Raw genomic sequence first — 21,036 nt, 5'->3', positions numbered from 1 at the left:
AGTATGCTTTGGTAAATATTATGATGATCCATAAAGTGACTCTTGGTACTGAGACAATTGTATGCTTTGCTTGTGTATGTATTAATACTTTTTATTTTCTTCCAGATGTAAGATACAGCTATGTAGTGGACCAACAGCCTATAGGAAGACTGCTATTTAGGCAGTTTTGTGAATGTGTAAAGCCAATGTACCACAAGTACAATAAATTCCTAGATGATGTTGTAAGTCCTGCTGCCCCTCTGTATCTTAGGCATAGGCTAGAGTTTTATGTTGTTTGATCTTAGAGAGGTCGAAGTAATGCTTACTGAGTATTTACAACCATTTTGTGTGGAAATGTTGATAAAGTTTATATACAAAAGTATTTTTAGAGATAACTTGAACCCAAGCTTTTATTTAGACCCTGGACACAGTCTTTTGTGTTATGGAGTGCTGAAGTTGATGAAGAGTTAGTGAATTCTACCTTACTCAACTAAAGTGCTTTCAAATCATATAACATGAAAGGAGAGATCATGGGTTTAGCTAATAGAAAATTAGAGATATTAGGGAAGGAACAGAAATATTTACTCATGTTTCATTTGTAGTTTGAAATTTGTTCAGTTATTTTTTTTTTTATTTATGATTAATTGATATTTGTATGTTGATAGCTTGACCTTAATTGGAGTACATTTCTAAGGTTTTGTTTTTAATTTTGTTTTAGTCCTCACAGAAAGGTGAATTTATCTTAATGTACAAACAACAAATTTTAGCATGAGAAAATAAGATGTTACTTTTATCTTCCCAGATAAAAGTTAGAGAATGTGTTTTTAGATTTGTATATATCATACTTTTTTATTTGCATGTTTCTTGTGTATATATATATATATATATATAAATATATATAAATATATATGTATATGTATATGATTATATGAATGTATATATATATGTATGTATATATGTATATGTATATATGTATATGTGTATGTAAATGCATATATATATGTATATGTATATATATGGATAAATATGTATATATGTATATATGTATAAACATATGCATATATATTTATATACATATATATGTATCTTATATACATATCTATAGATATATAATGTAGATATGTTTGTATATAACTATATACGTGTAGATATATACATATATATATGAATATATATACATATATGTAGACATATATAAATATATATACATATATGTATTCATATATATATATATATAAATATATATACATATAAGTATACATATATATATAAATGTATATACATATATGTATACATATATATTATATGAATATATATATATACACATAAATATGTATATGTATACACTTACATACATATATATAGACATATATATGTATATAAATGTAAATATATATATATATATATATTTATATATTTACATATATTTATATGTGTGTATATTTAGTTATATTTATATATATTTATATTTATATATATACAAATATATGTATAGAAAGATATATAAACGTGTATACATATATGTGTGTATATATACATGTATATACATAAATATATATATATATATACACATATATCTACATATATATATGTATATATACATATATGACACAAGCACAAACACAGTAATGTGTACACAAAGATGAAAAGGGAAACAGCCACAGTAAGAAATGAAAATAAATAGGGACGTTTCAAACTCTTCATGAATTATTCTTCAAACATATGATATACCGAAATGGATGTAATGTATCCTCAATTTATTTTCATTTCTTACTGTAGCTGTTTTCCTTTTCACATACACATATATACACCCATATATACACATGTATATATGTACATATACATATATCTATATATTTACATGCATATATATTTATATACACGTACATGTATATACATATGTATATATGCATATATCTTCATAAATATATATACATATATCTACATATGTACATATACATATAGACATACATATATATATAGACATACATACATATATATATATATATATATATATATATATAAAAATATGTATGTATGTATATATATTTGTATGTATGTATATTTTTATATATATATGTATATGTATATATTTATATACATGTATATATATATATATGTATGTATATGTATATATTTATATACATGTATATATATATGTATTTATATATATTCATGTATTTATAAGTATGTTTTTATATATATATATATTGATATGTTTATGTATGTATATTGATAGATATTTATGTATTTATATATGTAAAATGTGTATCTATTATATGTATGAATATATATGGATATGTATATATCTATGTCTATATCTATGTATATATGTCTATATATGTATATATGTATGTATATATATGAATATATGTATGTATATATATGAATATATGTATGTACATATATAAATATATATATATATATATATATATATATATATATATATATATATATACACGTATAAATACACATATACACAGATGTATTTGAATGATTTCAATAATATCTTACATAATATAATCAAAACTGGTCAAATACATATGTATATATATACATATATATTATATAAATACATATATATCTATATATAGATATATATACATGTGATATATATATATATATATATATATATATATATATATATATATATATTTATATATATTTATATATATATTGATATTATATATATACATATATCCATATATTACATCTCTCTCTATATATACATATATGTGTGTAAATATATGTAAATATATCAATATATAAATATATGTATATATATTTATATATGATTATATTTATATAGAAATATGTATCTATATATCTATATCTATATCTATGTATATCTATATATTTATATATATATTATATTATTATATATATATGTATATATCGTATATGTATATATATCATGTATGTATATATGTATATATATACACATAAGTATATATATTTATATATATACACATAAGTATATATATGTATATATAAGTATTTATATGTATATATGTATATATATGTATATAGATATACATGTATGTATGTGCTTGTATGATATATATATGAATATATCTATGTAATGTATAGTTATATGTATATATATGTATAATATATATATATATGTATATGTATATGTATATATGTATATATATTTATATGTATATATGTATATATATTTATATGTATATATATATGTATATATATGTATATGTATATGTTTATATGTATATGTATATATATATATGTATATGCATAAATATATGTATATATATGTATATGCATAAATATATGTATATATATATGTATATGCATAAATATATGTATATATATATGTATATGCATAAATATATGTATATATATATGTTTATGCATATATATATGTATATGTATGTATGCATCTATATGCATATATACATTTGGTTATATATGCATGTATATATATATATATATATATACATGTATATATGTGCATGTATGATATATATATGAATTTCTCTATGTAATGTATAGTTATATGTATATATATGTATATGTATATATATGTATATGTATATATGTATATGTATATATATGTATATGTATATGTATTTGTATATATATGTATATATATGTATGCATATATATGCATATATACATTTGGATATATATATGCATGTATACATATATATGTATGTATATATAGTATATAAGTATATGTACTTATGTGTATATGTATATATATGTATGTGTATATATATGTACATGTATATATATGTATGTGTATATATATGTATGTGTATATATATGTATATGTATATATTATGTGTATATATATGTATGTGTATATATATGTATATGTATATATGTAAATGTATATATTTGTATATGTATGTGTATATATATATGTATGTGTATATATATTATATTATATTATATTATATTATATTATATTATATTATATTATATTATATATTGTATATATAATATATCTACATATACATACATATTTACAAATATACAGATATATATACATGGTTATATGTTTATATCCATATGTATATACATCTGTATATTTGTAAATATGTATGTATATTTATATGTATATTTATATTTATATTTATATTTATATTTATATTTATATTTATATTTATATTTATATTTATATTTATATTTATATTTATATGTTTATGTTACATGTATATTTATATGTATATATTTATATATGTATATGTCACATGTGTATTTATATGTATATATATTTATATATATATGTATGTATATATATTATGTGTATAATATATATATATATATATATATATATATATATATAATATACATAAATGTATACCAACATATATATATACCTACACACACACACACACACACACACACACACACACACACACACACACACACACACACACACACACACACACACACACACACACAGACACAGACACAGACACAGACACAGACACAGACACAGACACAGACACAGACACAGACACAGACACACACAGACACAGACACACATGAGTATGTATGTGAGTAAGTGAGTGAATATGTTAGTGAGTGAGTATGTGAGTGAGTGCATGGGCATGTGAGTATGTGAGTGAATGAGTGAGTAAGCATGTGAGTGAGTATGTGAGTGAGTGAGTGAGTGAGTAAGCATGTGACTGAGTGAGCGAGTGAGCATGTGAGTGAGCGAGTGAGCATGTGAGTGAGTATGTAAGTATGTGAGTGAGTATGTAAGTATGTGAGTGAGTATGTAAGTATGTGAGTGAGTATGTAAGTATGTGAGTGAGTATGTAAGTATGTGAGTGAGTATGTAAGTATGTGAGTGAGTATGTAAGTATGTGAGTGAGTATGTGAGTGAGTATGTGAGTGAGTATGTGAGTGAGTATGTGAGTGAGTATGTGAGTGAGTATGTGAGTGAGTATGTGAGTGAGTATGTGAGTGAGTATGTGAGTGAGTATGTGAGTGAGTATGTGAGTGAGTATGTGAGTGAGTATGTGAGTGAGTATGTGAGTGAGTATGTGAGTGAGTATGTGAGTGAGTAAGTGAGTAAGTGAGTCAGTAAGTGAGTGAGTGAGTGAGTGAGTGAGTGAGTGAGTGAGTGAGTGAGTGAGTGAGTGAGTGAGTGAGTGAGTGAGTATGAGAGAGAGAGAGAGAGAGAGAGAAAGAGAAAGAGAAAGAGAAAGAGAAAGAGAAAGAGAAAGAGAAAGAGAGAGAGAGAGAGAGAGAGAGAGAGAGAGAGAGAGAGAGAGAGAGAGAGAGAGAGAGAGAGAGAGAGAGAGAGAGAGAGAGAGAATGTTTGATATGTATATTTTCAGGAATATTTTCTTGTATCTATACCAAATGATGATTTTGTAATGGTTAGCAATTTGAAAATATTTCTTTCTTTGGTATTTACAGGTATGAAAATGATAGTATCACAGTTCATACCCATAGAGTTTCCCCCAATTAATGTCAGAAATCATATCAACATCTAAGCATTTTAGATTTTTCTTTACAGAAAAACAAATCCTTGAGTCTCTCCTTGAATATCTTCAAAATATACACAGTTGTAAATTGCCACCTACTTGACCAAGCCTCAAGTGGGAGGCTCCATAATCTCTTCTCTTGGAGAAACAAACATGCATGCTAATTTAACCGTCAGAGCTATCGCAGTAAATTACAGGAGGGTGTGTGAAAAGACTTGATGAAATTATAGTGGTTCATGCACATACATATATATTATGATTCATTTGTTTATGAGTCAAATGGACACACATGGAGGCAAATACACTCTTGCAGGCAAGTTCACACACTTGCAGATAATTACACACACCTGCAGGCAAGCACATTACACTTGCAGGTGAGCACACACTTGCAGTCAAACACACTCCTGCGGGCAAACACTCACTCTTGTGAGCAAGCACATACACTTGCTGGCAAACACACACACTTGCAGGCAAACACACACGCTTTCAGACAAACACACACACTTGCAGGCAAACACACACACTTGCAGGCAAACACACTCTTGCAAGCATGCACACATTCTTTCAGGCAAGCTCATATAATTGCAGGCAAAGCACATGCAATTGCTGGCAAGCACACACTTGCAGCCAAATTCACAAACTTGCAGGCAAACACATACCTGCAGGCAAATGCACACTTGCAGGCAAACACATACCTGCAGGCAAATGCACACTTGCAGACAAAAGTACATAGGCAAACACACACAGTTGCAGGGAAAGGCACACACTTGCAGGGTAATGCATGTGCATGCACATACATACACACGGTCCCGCACACTCAAACGCACACGAACACAACACACTTTTTCTTTATAGGTTTATTTTGCTTATTGCTAATTTGATATTTATTTGTTATTTTTTTTATTTTGACAGATAAGAGGTGTATGAATCATATATAGGGTATTTTTACCATTTTAAAAAGAAAATGCACATAATTGTTTGTGTAGTAGGAAACATTTTTAAAGTGGGATTTAGTGGGGCAAAAACAAATCATTGTGATTGTGCTGTTTGTCTCATTTGTTATATCTTTGTGTCTACAGGAACAGTACCAAGTAGAATTAGATGAGAAGAGACAAGAGGCTGCACATACCATATTTAACAAATATCTTCAAAAAGCTGTAAGTCCTTAGATATTTGAAGATGATATATAGAATTTACTATGTGAAATAATATATTCAGTGTTCAGATTGTTGTGAGTTTCATTTTTTTCAAATTACACTTTACTTTTTTTCTTCTCTTTCAGTTTATGGAATGGCAGATTTTGGGAATCTTGAACGAGTCCTTAGTGGAAACATGCAAGGAGAACCTGAGCAGAGACACAGCGGAGAAGGACCTCTTCCAAGGATGCGTGGCCGACGTAAAGCTCTTCCTGGCTAATGAACCTTTCAAGGAATTTGAGGCTTCCATGTACTTCCACAGATATCTACAATGGAAATGGCTAGAAAGGTAAAAGTTCAAGCAAGTGCCACCCCCGCACCCTAAAAGAAAAGGGACATCCTTTTGGTGATATTGATAATAAGTTGATCTCTTTAGATTATTTGATGAAGATATAAAAGTAGGCTGGATGAATTCCTAGTATTTGCTGTATCAAGGAATGGCTTATGTTGTGTTGTCTAGAAGTTCTGATCTTTAGGTGTATAGGTCACAAAAGGTTTTATGGTCATATGAATCATGTGAAACATACTTCTGTAATTTTTAATGGCTCTTAGATTTATCATGGCAGTAAACCAGTAACATTAACAAATTTTTGCAAACACTTAGGTGTCACTGGAGTCTATGACACTGAGAGATTTCTAATACCATCACTAGTGGATTAATCGTATTCATTTGCCTCCAAAATATCTTTTCAGTCAACCAGTAACCTACAAGACCTTCAGAATGTACAGGGTACTTGGGAAGGGAGGCTTTGGGGAGGTGTGTGCGTGTCAAGTAAGAGCAACAGGGAAGATGTATGCGTGCAAGAAATTAGAGAAGAAGAGAATAAAGAAGCGAAAAGGAGAAGCAATGGTGCTTATAGAGAAGCAAATTCTTCAGAAGATTAATTCCAGATTTGTTGTAAGTATGAATTGATCTTGTTCATATAGTAATTTGAATATTGTTATTTGTCATTTAAGTCATACTACTTGCATTACTTGTGTGTAAGAAAATTTGGCTTGTATTTTTGTAGCCATTGTTTCTTTTTAATGGACAGATAGCTGAAGATGCCTTACAAAGCAAGTATTTTACTGTAATAAATCTTTCGGAATATAATTACAATAAACTACAATTTGCTTTACAGGTTAGTTTAGCCTACGCTTATGAAACGAAAGACTCTTTATGCCTCGTCCTTACAATAATGAATGGCGGCGACCTCAAATTCCACATCTACAACATGGGGGGCGACCCAGGCTTCGATCAGGAGAGAGCAGCGTTCCATGCAGCTGAGGTTTGTTTAGTTATTGTCATTGATAGGCTATAAGGACTAAATTTTATCAAAGCCTGGCAGGTGTTCAGTTAATTGTTTTTAGGTTTCTTTATTATGCATAACTAGTAAGGATTAATGCTGATGCACTTGATGGGTTGGTGCCAAGTATTTTATCTAGTCACAATATGTTCTTGGAATAATTTTTTTTTTACATTGCATTTTTAGTAAAAAAAAAAAAAAAAAAAAAAAAAAAAGTAAATTTCTCTCTGCTAAAATTATTGTAGTTAGCTATTCTGAATTGTATGACTTTGCAACAGTGAGAATCAAAATATTTATTTGTTATATTGAAGAAATCAGTTGTTATATTGAAGAAAGGCTGTTAACCAGGAGAATGCATTTATGTTTTATCATACCAATGCACAGTAAAATTTGAATGGGTTTAGCAAGATTATCCCATTATTGATGGTTTGCATCTATTCTTGCGTTAACAAGCCAAAGCTGAATGTTGGTTGTCAAGGATACGTGTCATGCGTGGTAAGCCAGCTCCAAGTTGTGCACCCTGAACTCTTGTGTTCTTATTTTAGCTCTGGGTGTGGCAGTTCAGGAGCTATAGGGTTAAAACCTAGTTTTTGTCTCAAGTGCTGGAAAGTTGTGTATTCATTTAACTATCACCATAGGTTTAAGATACATTTGTGTGATGCTTGTGTAAAAGAAATTTTGTTTGTGAAATACTGTTATTGTTCTATATTGAAATGAAGAACTAGTGTTAGACTTAAATACAACTTCTTCTCACACTTAACCACTTGTAGGGAGATATGATCCTGAAGTTACCTACAAGTTTTGAAATCGAGTCTCGGGAAGTATCGGAGTCCTTCATTGTCCAAATCTTACAACTTAATTCCTCAGTAGACTGGGAATATATAAAACTAGCTCTTGTTTATGCTGCATCACTTCCAAGACTGTAATTAGAGTACAGCAAGCCAGCATAAACTCTGTCAGGGCTTTGCTATTGGAATCCCAGAGCTGCATGTCACAACTTACGGATAAATGGGCTTTTATGCAGTTTATCCCTGTCTCTTTACTTATTGGATCAGCCCAAAATCCAGGTATTAGGCTTACTTGATTGGTGACTCTCTCAGGTGTGTGGCTTGTAGGTCTAGCCAACATGCAGTGTCAAAACTCATTGCCTCACCTTTGCAATGGTTTCTCTTTATCTGCATCAGCATATTTTGCTTTTTTGCCATTTTCCAAGGTCTGTATTTGTAATTAGATATGCTGTAACAAGATGGTAATAGACTGTTCTCCTTGTGCAAACTAGATACCTTCTCACTATTCAGTTTTATGTAATACAACCTGCGCTGCTGTTCACGGCAGGCAAGAATAGGATCCTGAGCATGGGAATAGTGTCCTCCCTGTAGCTTCTGCTCTTCCAGCTATAGCTCTTGAGTGGCACATTCCATCCTTATTTACTGATGGAAGTACTACAAGAGCCCCATCCTAAATTCTGGCTCTGGCGAACCACGGCAATGCGCCGACTTTGAGCGCGTGAATTCGGTACATCAAGCCGAATCACTGCCTTGGAGTGCTTTGGCGCGCCGCCGCCGCGGACAGCCGCACGCCACATTTCAAGCGTATTGTTATGACGCCTATAGGCGTGACCCATTGGGAAGGGGTTAAAAGAGAAAACATTGTGGCTTGATCCACAACAGTGATGGCAACAGATCAAATTAATAAACTCTACATGCTATATATATCACACTGTCATCTGCATGGCAAAAAAGCTAAAAACAGTTATGCAGAAAAAGAAATTAACATTGCAAAAGAGAGGCATGGCATCTTCTCACTGCTTACAAATATTTGTGTGCCCAGCCTAAAGTCTGCACACCCGTCAGAGTGGCTGCCCATGTAAGCCTAATACCCACATTTAGGGCCATGTGCAGGCAGTAAAGCATCCTGATCCAATGGGTTAAGTACTGATTTACCAGTAGCAGTCCTATTATTTTGCATTTGTGCAGAAATGAACTTTCATTTATAACATAAACCTTGATATGTTCATGTTAACGCACTATAGTCTTGTGATTAACATAAAACATATTGATACTTATTTTGTCGATGAAAGTGTAAACTATTAACAAAACATTTGATAACTATTTTTGGGCAGTTGGTCCGAGAACACCTTTGGAGTCACATTTCATTTGTATAATAGCGCATAAGCATGACAGAAATAAAGATGCTACCTGGCAAATTGGTATGAAGTATGACCGTGACAGAAAGAGAGTGAGAGAACAAGCAGATGCGTGAGCAAAAACAAGCAGCCATGTGAGTGAGCAAGCACACATGAGCTAGTGTGGAAATGAACATATCCTCCTAACAGTGATGGTAGGGACAGTTAGAGGAACAATGATGCTATGGCTCATTATGAAAAAAATCATAATAATAATAAAGAAATATTTACTGCTACCACTAACTGGCTTGAAAACTATTGACAATGCTTCTAGTGATGCTGTTCTAAAATAATAGTGGGAGCCCTTAGCCATACTCCCAAAGTGTTTACAGTTGTGCATAACTCTACAAGCACTATAAATTCTGAATACTTCACCTAGAACATGTCCACCATACTTAAAGACATTTTTTTCTGTTTATTTTATTAAAACTTTGATAGATTTTAAGGAACAGATTGCTTTCTCACAGATATGTCATATTTTATTCCCGTAGTTTTGGTATTAAGTACCCCTGAGCTATATCTTCTTCAGGATCATTGCAAAATCAGTAATATCATCTTAAAGTCATTTAGTCTTACTAAAGTATTAGTTTTTGATAGGGTCCTAATTTTTTAATTGAGGAATTACTAACATCATATTCCCAGTTATAGGTAAAGTAACATAACAGCAGTTCTGTGTTGATAGGTGCTTGTTCAGTGGTCATCTAGCCAGACTATGTGTGCTCTTTTGCCCTTAATACATTTTTTTTTATATACTAAATTACCATACATTTGTTATTGTAGGTAAAAAAATATAAGGATAATCAAATTTTCAGCATCAAAATTTTGTATAGATGTAATTTCATTGAAAAATAGTCAGATGTTGATACAAGTATGAGAATTTCAAAACACAATCTTGTTTTGTATTATTTTTTTCTACTGGGCTTGCTCATTTTGCATTTTTTTGACAATGAAATGAAAAAGAAAAAGATAAGATAATAGGATACCAGTCTTATTTAGGCTTGGCTTACATTTTTCACAAGTTATAATGGTTACTGTATAACAACAAAAATATTTAAGAATACTTTAATCTGTTGTGAGATGTTTTTGAAGGCAACTAATTTCTTTATCTCAAATCACATTTTTTTAGTTTTGAAAATAAGTCCAGTTTTATTTCATTAAATAAGAATATTGTGGAAGACATCCTTTTTTTTCAGTTTCAGATAATTTTTCATAAAAAGTAGTAACCTTTTGTTTCTCTTTCCCTTTCAATTTTTTCATCTTTTTGCTCTATTCCTCTCTGCCTGCTTGGCTAAATTATCTTTGTATCTATTGCTGGGCATACAAGTTTCTGACTCAGACTGACAGGATCTTACGCTAAACTTCCTCTGCCACTCCTCAGCTTCTCCTATCTGTAATCTATAAAACAAATTTCATCTGAAAAAGGATGTAGATCAGATGATATATTGGTTTATTTTGTGTCAAACATAATTGGAACGTTGACCAACCACCTGGTTTTGAGTCATTCTGGAAATCATATACTTGCTAGGTATACGATTAGTCAAAACTGCTTATCAGATTAAATTCATTTGTCGATGAGGATTATTCAGGTATGAGTTTATATTATTACTGGAGAATAGACTTGGGCAAAATTAAATGGGACTCTTAAGATAATCAATTTAAAAACATCTCTTCTACATTATGGAATAGCAAGAATTATGTTAGTATGATATTCTGATCCATATTTTCATTTTGACTTCCGTTTGATTTATCCAGGTATTGTGTGGACTGGGCCACTTACACATGCAGGGTATTGTGTATAGAGACTGCAAGCCGGAAAACATTTTGTTGGATGATCACGGCCATGTTCGAATATCTGACCTTGGCTTAGCTGTGCAGATTCCAGAAGGGGAGATGGTGCGTGGACGCGTTGGGACAGTTGGCTACATGGGTGAGTGACGTCATTGTTATTATGTTTTAAAACTATTTGTTTGTGATTATTAGTATCTTTAACAAATCTTGTTTTATATATATATAACATATATATATATATATATATATATATATATATATATATATATATATTTTACATGTGTATATATATATATTATATATATTATATATATTATATATATTATATATATTATATATATTATATATATTATATATATTATATATATTATATATGTATATATATATTTATATATATGCATATATATTATATATATGTATATATGACCTATGATTGAAATACAATTTTGTCTTTGTGAGTTTACAACTATGTTTACGATAACTTATCCCCATTCTCATGCACATAAGCATTCATGTGTACACAAATGTGATCTTGTGCTTAAGAGTTTAAGTTTTCTTGGTGCTACAAGTAAGTAGGACCTGTGAGGGATAACTCTGATTTCTTTAACTTTGCACTTATTGATGCAAAGTAGAGGGCTTGCAGTTTTTAGAAGTTGAGGGCTAATCTCCTTCTCTGAAGATGTTGAGAATTTCTATAATACCATATTTTTTTTGTTTTTCTTTCAGCTCCTGAAGTGATAGACAATGAGAAATACACATTTTCCCCAGACTGGTTTAGCTTTGGATGCCTAATATACGAAATGATTGAAGGACAAGCTCCCTTCCGAGCCCGTAAAGAAAAGGTATGTTCCATAATGTGTTCGACATGTAGTGAGAGAGGAAGAGACTAGCTTGTGATTGCTTGTGTGTGTAAATTTGATGTTTTGGCTGCTCTATACTGATTGATGTTGATCCACAGGTGAAACGGGAAGAAGTAGATCGCCGAGTGAAAGAACAGCAAGAAACATACTCCCATAAATTTTCGGAAGAGGCCAAGTTTGTATGTCAAATGGTGAGTTGTAATTGATATTGTTTTACTGAGGATGGTGATGACATTGATGGTGGTGATGGCATTGATGATGATGATCATGAGGATGAAATGATAATGAGTAATTATAATTATAATTATAAACAATAATTATAATGAAATTAGTGATAATGAATTTTATTATAAACATCAATGTTGATAATTACGATGATGATAAGAATAGTGATCAAAAGGCATCAGTTTAGTACAATGAATGATTGACTTTTGTACCCTGGATTGATGCTGTAATTATCTTTGGAGTGAATATTTTTGTTTCCAATAAAATAAAGTATGGTGTATCAAAGACTTGGTTTAGATTTTCACATTGATATGTGTAGTATTTCATTTAGATTGGTGTTTTTGTTAATGGGTCACCTTTGTCTTGAGATTTTTAAGTGAGAGAGAAGGAGAGAGAAAAAATCTATGCATTGAGAACTGTTAGTCTAGATTGTGGATTGAAATCGTACACAATAAATGGCAGACCAGGGATTAGTTGGTGATGTGAGCATTTTAGGAGTTATTGTTTGGTTTATTAGTGCTTTATTATTTTAATTATGAATTTATTTAATTTTCAGCAGTATTAAATATTCACATTCACATCATCTTTGCAGCTACTCAAGAAGAATGCACGAGAACGACTGGGATGCAATCGGGGTCGACACGGTGCTGTTGAAGTCAAGAGCCATGACTTCTATCGCAATGTCAACTGGAAGAGATTAGAAGCTGGCATTTGCGATCCTCCCTTCGTTCCAGATGTAAGTGTAGCTGTTTCTTTTGCCTTGACGTCTTTGGTTGCTTTGTGATAGCAGAAGTAAGGAGCTCATGCAAGAATGTTGAAGAATTTGTTCTAAAGCATACTTTAAAGAACTTGGTGATAATTTCATTGATAAAAAATATATGTGTGGTTTAAAGGGCTTACTGTAATGAATTTAAAAGAACTGTTGTTAGAGAATTTTGTAGTTTTATAGACCATAACTTTTTTTCTCGCTTTTATTGATCTCATTCAATTGTTAACATTTATCATTTAATGTTTGCATCATCCATGGATGTAAATATATGCCAATATTTTTTATTTAAAAGAGCTTTTGTTGTTTCTTACTAATAAAGTTCCTTGGATTTGAGGACACTCCATTTACAACTGAGTTTTTGAAATATAAACAAAAATTTGAAAAGAAGTTTTAATTTAGCAATCAGATTTTAGCCATCAGAGTTTTTATTACACTTTACTTATTATCATTTTTTCATATATGAATAACAGAGAGTAGAATTTCTGATGTAATTGCTCTATAATTTAGCATTGTAGTATTTTCCTAAACAGTATATGCGTATAAAAAAAATAGAAGGGAAATATACCTTTCTGCTTTTTTTCATTTGTAAAAGTTTTAGTAATGTGCACATACATTGTAGCACTCATTGGCTGAATATGGAAGAAGTAGATAAGGAGTGGGGAAAACACTAACTGGGGTTTGCTGGGAGTGTGAAGCAGGAAATTAGGAACAACTGATCAGTGTTAGTCTATGTTTAGGAGGGGCAGGTGCAACTTCCTCTGCTTGATACATGTGCCGAGGATAGGAATATGATGTTGCATATTGAAAAGGGCATTATCTTATGACTGGACAGCGGGAGGGAAAAATTTTATCCATCTGGAACAGGCCATAGTACCCTCTTCGTGTAGTGGATGGAAAATAAACAAAAAGAACACCTTGTTGAAAAGGGGCCTGGTAGATGACAGTGATGACAATGAGAATTTTATAGCTCTGCCTTGTACTGGCTACAACAAATTTGGTATTGTCAAGATAAATAAAAAAAATATTAATGCAAGGGCTGTTTGAAGTAGTAATGCCCTGACTTGATAGAGATTAAGTGTATCAGTTAAACTTATATTTAGCTAGTGAACCTTTTGTAATTTGTGCAGGAATAAAAAAATAATTTAGGTAACTTCATGAGTATGCTAAGAGAAAATCTCTATTTTTATGGCCATTTTCTGTAATTTTTGACTATGTAGAGTCATTACAATGCAAGTCATTTGAAGCCTGAGAACTGATGTCACATCTGCAAAGTTGTATCCAACAAGTTTTCCAGTTATCACTTGAAATTGTTAACTCCTTTGTGACGGGTGAAGAAAACTATAAAAAAAAACGGGCTGGTGATCAATGGCAACGCGCCGACTTTGAGCGCGGGAGTTCGGTACATTAAGGCGAATCACCACCTCGTACTGCTTTGGTGCGCAACCGCGGCGTACAGCCGCATGGCACATTTCTTGCGGTTTGTTTTGACGTCTATAGACGTAACTCTTCGTGAAAGGGTTAAAGCATAAAGAAGCACGAAAAAATGAATCGACATCAGAGGGGTGGACAGAACATTAATAGAGCAAGGCTTGGAAGCAAGAATGGCTTATGCAATACTACACTATCCCTGAGTACTATCTGTATATTCATCTATTGGGGTGGAGAGGCAGATGGGAGCAGGTAAAGGATACTACTGACTTTTATTTCACTGTGTGAAACAATTTGTACAGTAAGGAGAAAAAAATACAAAAATTAATGCAGAAGTTGTCAAAGAATAAAACAATACATGAAATAAATATTTGTTAAAGGAAAACACTAATATTGACAAATGACTTTCATTATGATTAACTCAGTAAGAAGTGAGCAAGGAATATTAGGTGAATTACTGTAATATTTCTCTAAATTAGTTCACGTAGACAGTGGGATGTAAATCAACCCCAAGTTGGGATATAGACCATAATTCATTACACTAATAGCAATCATATTTCATGTGTCACTAAGCATTCACAGAAATGTAAATTGTGTAGCAGTTACTGTCTGATTTTCAAAAGACAACATGACAATTGTCTGTCAACTACTACAACTCTATTTTGGTTCTTTGATAGTGATAAAGCATATAAATATGGATAGATATGGGTGATGTATATTTGTGTGTATGTGGATATTAAGCACTGTGTTAACCCCTTGGTGACGGGTGTAGAAAACTAAAAAAAACTCTGACTTTGAGCGTTGCCTTGGAGCGCTTTGGCCTCGGAGCGCTTTGGCGCGCCGCCGCGGCGTACAGCTTCACGCCATCTTTCGAGCAGTTTGTTTTCACGCCTATAGGCGTGACCCGTCGGGAAGGGGTTAACAGAAGGGAAGAGACGTACCTGAAACCAACCTGAGATTTTTTCCTTCCAGCCACATGCTGTATATGCCAAGGATGTACTGGACATCGAGCAATTTAGCACAGTGAAAGGGGTAAACCTGGATGCCACAGATGACTCCTTCTACTCTAAGTTTAACACTGGCTCAGTTTCCATCCCATGGCAACAGGAGGTGAGTGGGCTTGAGTCTGGTAATAGGACACCGGTATGTATATCGCATAATAGTACCTCTGCATGATTATTGATGAGGCTAGAGTTGTCAGATTTTTCCCACTTTAGTGCTTATTGTTAGATGATATTTTAGTTGACAAGTCTTACCATCTTCCTTAGTGAAGGAAATATGATGGTGATATATATGATTAATTGGTTATTACTATTATTATATTTAACCGTAAATTTTGATTATCGGTATTCATTTGAAGGTAATAATATAATTTTGTAAACATGATTAATTGATAATGTAGACTTTGATGGAAATAAAGAAAAGGAGGAAAAAATAATGAGCATCAGACAAATGGTTCAGAAATTGGCTGATGTGATTATCAGGATTCATATATATAAATTTCCACTCATGCTTCTTGTGTTGTCATAGATGTTTTTTTTTTTTTGTTTTGTTTTCTCGTATTTCTTGAAGACCGAAATATGCATTTACTTACTGATTTCCCTAACATTATGTCTGTTTTTACAGAGTGGGATTTGTCAGTTTTTCAGTACACTTTATCCTTTCTGTATTTTAGAGGAAAAAATGGCTCCTCTTATTTTTATTAAGCAAATATTTGATACGCTCGAAAATGTTCATGTTCCATTCATTAATGTTTTGTATACGAAGACTCTGTATGTATTATACAAATATTTCTTGAAGTTGTCAGGATTTTATCTTTTCTTTTTTCATGAGAACCATTCAAGTTAAAAATCTGGAATCTATAGAAAATGAAAGGTAGAAATTTGAAATATATAAGCATTGTTACATCACCACATTGCAGTAGATTAGATTATGCAATAGAGCAATGTTTCAGTAAAAATGCATAAACAACTGTCTCACTAACTGGAGATTAGAGGTAGATTGCACCAGCCCAATGCACCAAAAAAGCAAGATACCCGGTGCTATTTTAGGAGAATGTGTTTTTTTCCTTTTAAGTGTTTGCGGCAGGAATGCTGATGTAGAAAATTGCTTTAGTTGGAGTAGAGTGTATTAGTGTTAATTTTTTTTTAGTATTAAAGTTTCCTTTTTGAAATTTTCTGTTGGTTGATTGATTTGTTAACAAGATTCATATATTTCTGTGATACATGATTTATTTTAGATTATTCTAATGGTATTTTCTATTTTGCTTTACATTATCCCGCCTAGACTTGGTTCACTTTGTTCAGTTTGAGTTTCACCTGTTCCTTTTTCTTCTTTATTACTTTTTTTTTATGATTGATTTGATTTCTTGGTTCTTTATTAGTATATTGTATTGGTATTATTAAAATTTGTTTGTCATTTTGATTTTAGTTTTAAGTGTTGCTTTTATGACTTTATTTATTTAACTTTCTTTTTTTTAACTAATAAGTTGTTTGATTTGTGGCAGATGATAGAAACAAAGTGTTTTGAGGAACTGAATGTGTTTGGGCCAAATAACACTCCCAGTAATGATCTAAGACTGGATCTGCCCCCGCCAGAGGACAGCAAGAGTTGCTTCCCTTTCAGAAGACGGGTACGTGGCACGTGTGGATTGGGACATCTATCCAACCTGTTCTGGTTTGCATTCTTTTATTCTGTACATTTTTGTGAATATATAGCAATCTGTATGATGTATAAAGATCAAGAAATTATTGTACCCTTGTGATAGGCCCAGTGATATTTTTGTGTGGATATATGTCACTGATGATCTTGCAGATATGGATTGCATATAAGCATGGCTTTGATGATATAACTGTACATTCTATCAATGTCATGGTATTCCTCCCTCCATTTTAATGATAAGTATAGTCCTTAGTGTATGTTTATTCCCTCTTGGGACATTGAGTGATAGCAGACTTGCCTTCTTTCAGCGGCGGAGGTAGCTAGGAGGTTGCCGTTTTGCATGAGAGAACATCATCATCATCCAGGAACATCCAAAGCAGAGAATCAATCATTGGGAGTTCATCATATTCCCGCCAAAGCATCTGAGGTTCATCTTCATTTCCTGAATATCACCTTCGAGGCATCTGGGGTTCGCCTTCCACGAGTCAGCCGCAGAGAAGAGGCACAGATGCCACCCATTTTTGTCCCTTAGTGCCAAGTGATTTAGAAGATGATAAGCTTAGACTTAACATTTTGAGAGCCCATGGATAGGATGTTTTTGTTAGGAAGGAAAGCTAGAATCTAAATTTTATTTTGGGTATATATATGTGTGTGTATATTGTTTATTTTATTAACAGGACTTTTTTTTATTTTATTTTAAGTTTTTGTGATATTGCTGCTTTTTTCTAGTAATTCTTAAACTGAAGAATCTTAGGTCAGAGATGACTAAGAATTTTTGAGAATTTCACTATATTTTCTTTTAAGCAATTATCTTTATATTTTTTTGAGTAAAGCCCAAGACTTCTATGTTTTAAGTAGTTGATAAATAATTGAGAAGTATATGTTTATATATATGTATCTGTATCTGTATATATAAATATGTATAGTCATATATATACATACATATATTTATATTTACATATACACCTATATTTAGTATGAATACATATATGATAGACATGTATATATATATATGTATATAATTTATATATATATATATACATATATATATATAAATATAAATATATTTATATATGTTTATGTGTAAATATATATATATATATATATATTTATGTATTTGTATATGTATATATGTATTTGTATATGTATATATGTATTTGTATATGTATTTGTATATGTATATATGTATTTGTATATGTATATATGTATTTGTATATGTATTTGTATATATGTATATGTATTTGTATATGTATATATGTATTTGTATATGTATACATGTATATGTATAAATATATGAATATATATGTATTTGTATATGTATATATGTATATGTATAAATATATGTATATAAATGTATAAATTTATGTATATATATGTATTAATATACTTTTATATATATACACACACATGTATATGTATGTATATATACATGTATATGTATATGTATATATGTATAAATATATGTATATATATGTATTAATATACTTGTATATATATACACACATGTATATGTATGTATATATACATGTATATGTATATGTATGCATATAAGTATGTATAAATATGTAAACATTATATATATGTATATATATGTATATAATATTTATGCTTGTATGTGTAAATATAAAATATGTATGGGTGTATGTATAGAAATATAATATATATATATGTATATATATACATATATATATATATATATATATATATATATATATAGCTATATATATATTTATATATATATATATATATATATATATATATATTGTATGTATAGATATATGTATATTTATATGTAAATATATATATATTTATATGTATGATATATATATATGTATAAATATATGATAAGCATATATATATATGCATAAAATATATATATATATGTATAAATATATGATAAGCATATATATATATGCATAAAATATATATATATGTATATATATATGTATGAATATATATGTATATACATATATGAATATATATGTATATACATATATGAATATATATGTATATATATTCACATGTATACACATATATCCATACACATTCATACACTTACACATACGCATATATATGTATATATACATATCTATATCTATATATATATATATATATATATATATATATATATATATATATATATATATATATATACATACACATATACATATGCATATACATAGTTACATACATAGATATACATACATACATATATGCACATAAATATCTACACTGACATATACATACATACATACATACATGCATATATACATGGACTTATACATACACATACACAGACGCATGCAGACGCCCACGCACGTGTACACTACACTACACTACAATACAATATAATACAATACAATACATATATATGTATGTAGGATACATAGATACACACCTTTTATTTAGTTTTGGGCTCTGAAAATGTGAAAACTTAACCCTTCAGGGATAGGCATCAATGCTGGCAGTGTCTCCTGTAAGGCCAGGTATCTTGTGGGAGAATAACAGATGTTCAGTCACTGTTCTGTATTGTAAATGTGGGTCATCTATACTACATTGTATTTCTTGTTTACCCAAGGGTGTACTACACTTGGGGGACATGTTTCCCCTTAATCACTTTTCTTAAAGGGAATAACAGGAATTAGACTTGAAAAATCAGGGAGCAAAGATACTGATAGTACTTGACCATTCCTTGATGCATTTATATGTTACTGTCATTTTTTTAAATAAATTTTATGGATTGTGTTTGTTCAAGATTTCATTATTTTTATGGATGCTGCAACTTGTGCATACATAGAGTAATTTTAGATTTTTTTTTTTTTTTTGAATCAGTGTAATTTGTGGAAGGGAGGTACAGTAAAAGATACTTGAGAAATGTGAGCTATGTCAGTGGGCATTTTGATTACAGTAGCTGGCTACTGAAACATGATGTATGCTTCACCTTCCTCAAGCTCATTATCTTTTGCATAATTTCCCCATTTGCATTCAAAATGTATGTAATAATCTCTCAAGGTTTTTCATTGTGCTTCATGTATTGAAAATGCCCTTTATATATGTTTTTTTTTTTAAATAAACAGTGATCTGAAAATTGAAGAAAATGTTAGGGTCTAAGAATCTGTTGAAGTTCAATCTGGCTTGGAGTCTGACCCGTTGTGTTTGTGGCTCATGTAACAGGAAGAATTTACACTCTAGGG

The 21,036-nt window shown here is 30.5% G+C and overlaps 1 protein-coding gene across 1 annotated transcript in view; it reads left to right on the top strand.

Moving 5' to 3' along the window:
- Positions 1-18,727, top strand: part of LOC125031874 (G protein-coupled receptor kinase 2-like) — a 24,167-nt gene extending 5,440 nt beyond the window's left edge. Inside the window, exons 2-13 of the mRNA XM_047622863.1 lie at positions 106-221; positions 6,524-6,601; positions 6,727-6,929; positions 7,334-7,538; positions 7,762-7,908; positions 11,864-12,038; positions 12,626-12,741; positions 12,858-12,950; positions 13,577-13,720; positions 16,154-16,291; positions 17,688-17,813; positions 18,151-18,727. Coding sequence (XP_047478819.1) covers positions 186-221; positions 6,524-6,601; positions 6,727-6,929; positions 7,334-7,538; positions 7,762-7,908; positions 11,864-12,038; positions 12,626-12,741; positions 12,858-12,950; positions 13,577-13,720; positions 16,154-16,291; positions 17,688-17,813; positions 18,151-18,162 — 1,473 coding nt within the window. The 5' untranslated portion in view covers positions 106-185 and the 3' untranslated portion in view covers positions 18,163-18,727. The remainder of the gene's footprint in view (positions 1-105; positions 222-6,523; positions 6,602-6,726; positions 6,930-7,333; positions 7,539-7,761; positions 7,909-11,863; positions 12,039-12,625; positions 12,742-12,857; positions 12,951-13,576; positions 13,721-16,153; positions 16,292-17,687; positions 17,814-18,150) is intronic.
- Positions 18,728-21,036: the final 2,309 nt, after the last annotated feature.

This window comes from Penaeus chinensis, chromosome 13 (genome assembly GCF_019202785.1).
Source record: "Penaeus chinensis breed Huanghai No. 1 chromosome 13, ASM1920278v2, whole genome shotgun sequence".
NCBI lineage: Eukaryota > Metazoa > Arthropoda > Malacostraca > Decapoda > Penaeidae > Penaeus > Penaeus chinensis.
The sequence above is the reverse complement of the archived record's forward strand: the minus strand, read 5'-3'. Positions and strand labels throughout refer to the sequence as shown.